The sequence below is a fragment of the Rattus norvegicus genome, chromosome 15, assembly GCF_036323735.1.
Source record: "Rattus norvegicus strain BN/NHsdMcwi chromosome 15, GRCr8, whole genome shotgun sequence".
NCBI lineage: Eukaryota > Metazoa > Chordata > Mammalia > Rodentia > Muridae > Rattus > Rattus norvegicus.
This window is the reverse complement of record NC_086033.1, coordinates 30499276-30502590: the sequence shown is the minus strand read 5'-3', so window position 1 is coordinate 30502590 and position 3315 is coordinate 30499276. Positions and strand designations below refer to the sequence as shown.

At 40.2% G+C, this 3315-nt stretch overlaps 1 gene segment (V, D, J or C); it reads right to left on the bottom strand.

Moving 5' to 3' along the window:
* Nucleotides 1-2347: 2347 nt before the first annotated feature.
* On the bottom strand, nt 2348-3113 carry LOC134482099 (T cell receptor alpha variable 13-1-like). The segment is given in 2 exon segments: nt 2348-2806; nt 2964-3113. Coding segments are annotated over 2 exon segments (435 nt in total).
* Nucleotides 3114-3315: the final 202 nt, after the last annotated feature.

Here is a 3315-nt window from a genome sequence, read left to right as displayed (position 1 = left end):
ATTTCCGTATGTTGAACCATCTCTACATCCCTGGGATGAAGCCTACTTGATCATGATGGATGATTGTTTTGAAGTGTTCTTGTATTCAGTTTGCAAGAATTTTATTGAGTATTTTTGCATCAATATTCATAAGGGAAATTGGTCTGAAATTCTCTGGTCTTTGTATGGTTTAGGTATAAGTGTAATTGTGGTTTCATAGAATGAATTTGGTAGTGTTCTTTCTATTTTTAGTTAGTGGAATAGTTTGAAGAGTATTGGTATTAGGTTTTCTTTGAAGGTCTGATTGAATTCTGCACTAAATACATTTGGTCCTAGGCATTTTTTGGTTGGAAGACATTTAATGAGTGTTTCAATTTCTTTAGAGTTTATGAAACTGTTTAACAGGTTTGCTCAATACTGATTTAACTTTGGTACCTGGTATCTGTCTATTCCCCAGTGTAGGAAAATGCCAGGGTAGTAAGGTGGAAGTGGGTGTGTGGGAGGGGGAGCACCCTCATAGAAGCAGATGGAGAGGGCATGGGAGAGGGGGAAACCAGGCCAGGGGATAACATTTGAAATGTAAATGCATTAAATATCCAATAAAAAAGAAAAAATTAAAAACTGCCAGTGAATATGTTTACGAGGATATGGGGAAAGAGAAACTTTCATTCACATTGGTGGAATTGCAAACTGATGCATTTGTGGAAATCAGTGTGGTTAATCTTCTAAAAGCTAAAAGTAGATCTACCATATGATCCATCTATACCTCTCCTTGGCACATGCCCAATGGGCTCAACATTCTACTCAACAGATACTTGTTCAGCCATGTTCATGTCTGTTCTATTCATGGTAGCTAGAAAATATACACGAACTAAATGCCGTTCAACAGATTCATAGATAATGAAAATGTGGTACATTAAACTTTGAAAGTAAATGATGGATCTAGAAAATATACTGAGTGGAGTAACGCAGACCCAGAAAGACAAATGCTACACATACTCGCTTACTTCCAGAACCCATCTCTGTATCTTCAGCTCTGAATATATCACCTGGAGTAACTGCAGAAAGCAGGAGAGTTAAAAGAAACCATGGGGGTCTTCAGAAGAGAATAATAGATGCAGGAGCTATGAGAGAGACATGGGTAACATGGAGGAATGCTTACCTGATGAGCAGAAAGCAAGAAACATTGGGAGGGGGGGAGGGAGAGAAGAGGGATAAACAACTTTAAGGATGTTTGAAAGAACCATAGAGGATCATACTATCTCATATTTGCTTAAAATTGCTTATGTAAGTATATACATACATATATTTATATGTACATGCATATTTTTAAAGTAATTATGACATTTTGATGTGGCAATTATTCCCAACAAAAACAACCCCCCCAAAAAAACCACCATTGGGTCATGCATACCTCCTTTGCATTGTTGATCAGGGGAGTCCATTGACCCCCAAAACTATATATTCTGTTGCCATTATCCAGATAGAAAACTTCAGCTTGTGTAAAATCGGCATAATTAGCCAGCATAAGGTCTACTTAACATGATGGAATCCATGCCCAATACTCTAAGCCTAGGCCAGTATACCTGTCTGACTAAGCAATGAACCCTGGATGAGAAACTATTAAAGTCACTTCCCTAAACCAGTCCTATTTCTAACTGTATTCTAAATATGGAACCTACACCCAAAGATAAGTGTAGCTCTCATACCATGTGGTGGTTGGAGTGATAAGCACCCCACAGGATCAGATCATATGTTTTGGTATTTTATCACCAGTTGGTAGATGTCTTGGGTCTTGAATAATGTGGCCTTGTTGTAAGAGTATCACTGGGGATGCCATCTCTCTCTCTCTCTCTCTCTCTCTCTCTCTCTCTCTCTCTCTCTCTCTCTCTCTCTCTCCTTCCCTGCTTTAAGGCTGTCATCTCTACATGTAAGCCCCCAATACGTTATCTAGCATCCTGCCTATTTGATTGTTGCCATGTTCCCTGCCATGATGATCATGGACTCCTCCCCTGAAACTGTAAGTCAGCACCCAAGTTAAATGATTTCGTTTTATAAGTTACCTTGGCCGTGGTACCTCTTCACAGCAATATGAAACTAAGACATAAGAGTACACAAAAAAAGTTAGGAATTTTAAATTAAAAAATAAACTATTTTGGAATTATTTCTCAAAATAAGATTTCTCTATTTAAACCTGGATGACCTTGAACTTAGAGATCCACCTACCTATGCCTCCTGAGTTCTGTGATTAAAGGTATGAACCACTACTACCTCTCTCTCTCTCTCTCTCTCTCTCTCTCTCTCTCTCTCTCACACACACACACACACACACACACACACGCACACAAACACAAAAGGAGAGAGAGAGTTGAACTTTCTCATATATGTTTTAAATATCTGTATGTTAGTTTCCATTGCAATTAAACCATATGACAAGTGCTTCACTACAAGACACAGGATGTGATTGAACCCCAACCCCCATAGCACCCCCATAGCAAGTTTGAGGATAGGCTGCAGGTGCCTGGGAAACATTGTGTACTTGCTGCACAGAAGTAGATGGCTGAATCTTCAGCCTGTGTGGCTGTGATGTGCAAGGAGAATTTCTTGGCTTTCTTATCCAGTAAAATTTTAAATCGTTGATTCTCCTTTCTGTCTACATTTGAAATTATGTCTATCACAAAGTGGAGACCCTTTCCAGCTTCTTGCTTGTACCAAGGGAAGTATGATGAAGCACTGTCTGTGTACGTGCAGTTGATGACAGCGGTGTCTCCCTCTCGAACACTCAGTGTAGAAAGAACCTGCTCGACCTTCTCTCCATGGCTCTCCCCTACACAGGAAACAGACAGGAGGAGCGCAGTCAGGCAGTCCTCGGTTTAATCTCTTTGTCCACAACAACTAGAGGGAACTGTATAAAATAGACTGCCCACGGATCTCTAAGACACATCCACCAAATATTTTCTCTTGACCCCAAATCTTCAACTTACAGTCCAGCCACAGCCAGGAGAACAGGAATACAGTGTGAATGGATGCCTTCATCGTTCTTCCTGCCTGGGATCAACGTAGACTTGCAATCTCCTGCCAAGCAAGCTCTTTGTCTTTCCAGGTTGTCCCTTTTCTCTAACAGTTATAGCCGCTTCCTGTGTTATCTTACTAGCCAATAAGAAAACAGATGCATTGCTTCAGGATGCAAGGAAATGAGCTTGCTGTGCTTCTCATCAGCTGCGGCCTACTGCCATCTTGTGGCCACCTCTCTAATTACTGAAAGCCATGAATAAAGATATAGAGATGGGGTTGGTTTTTTTTTTTGCATATAACTGTGTCATTATTAGTAACCTG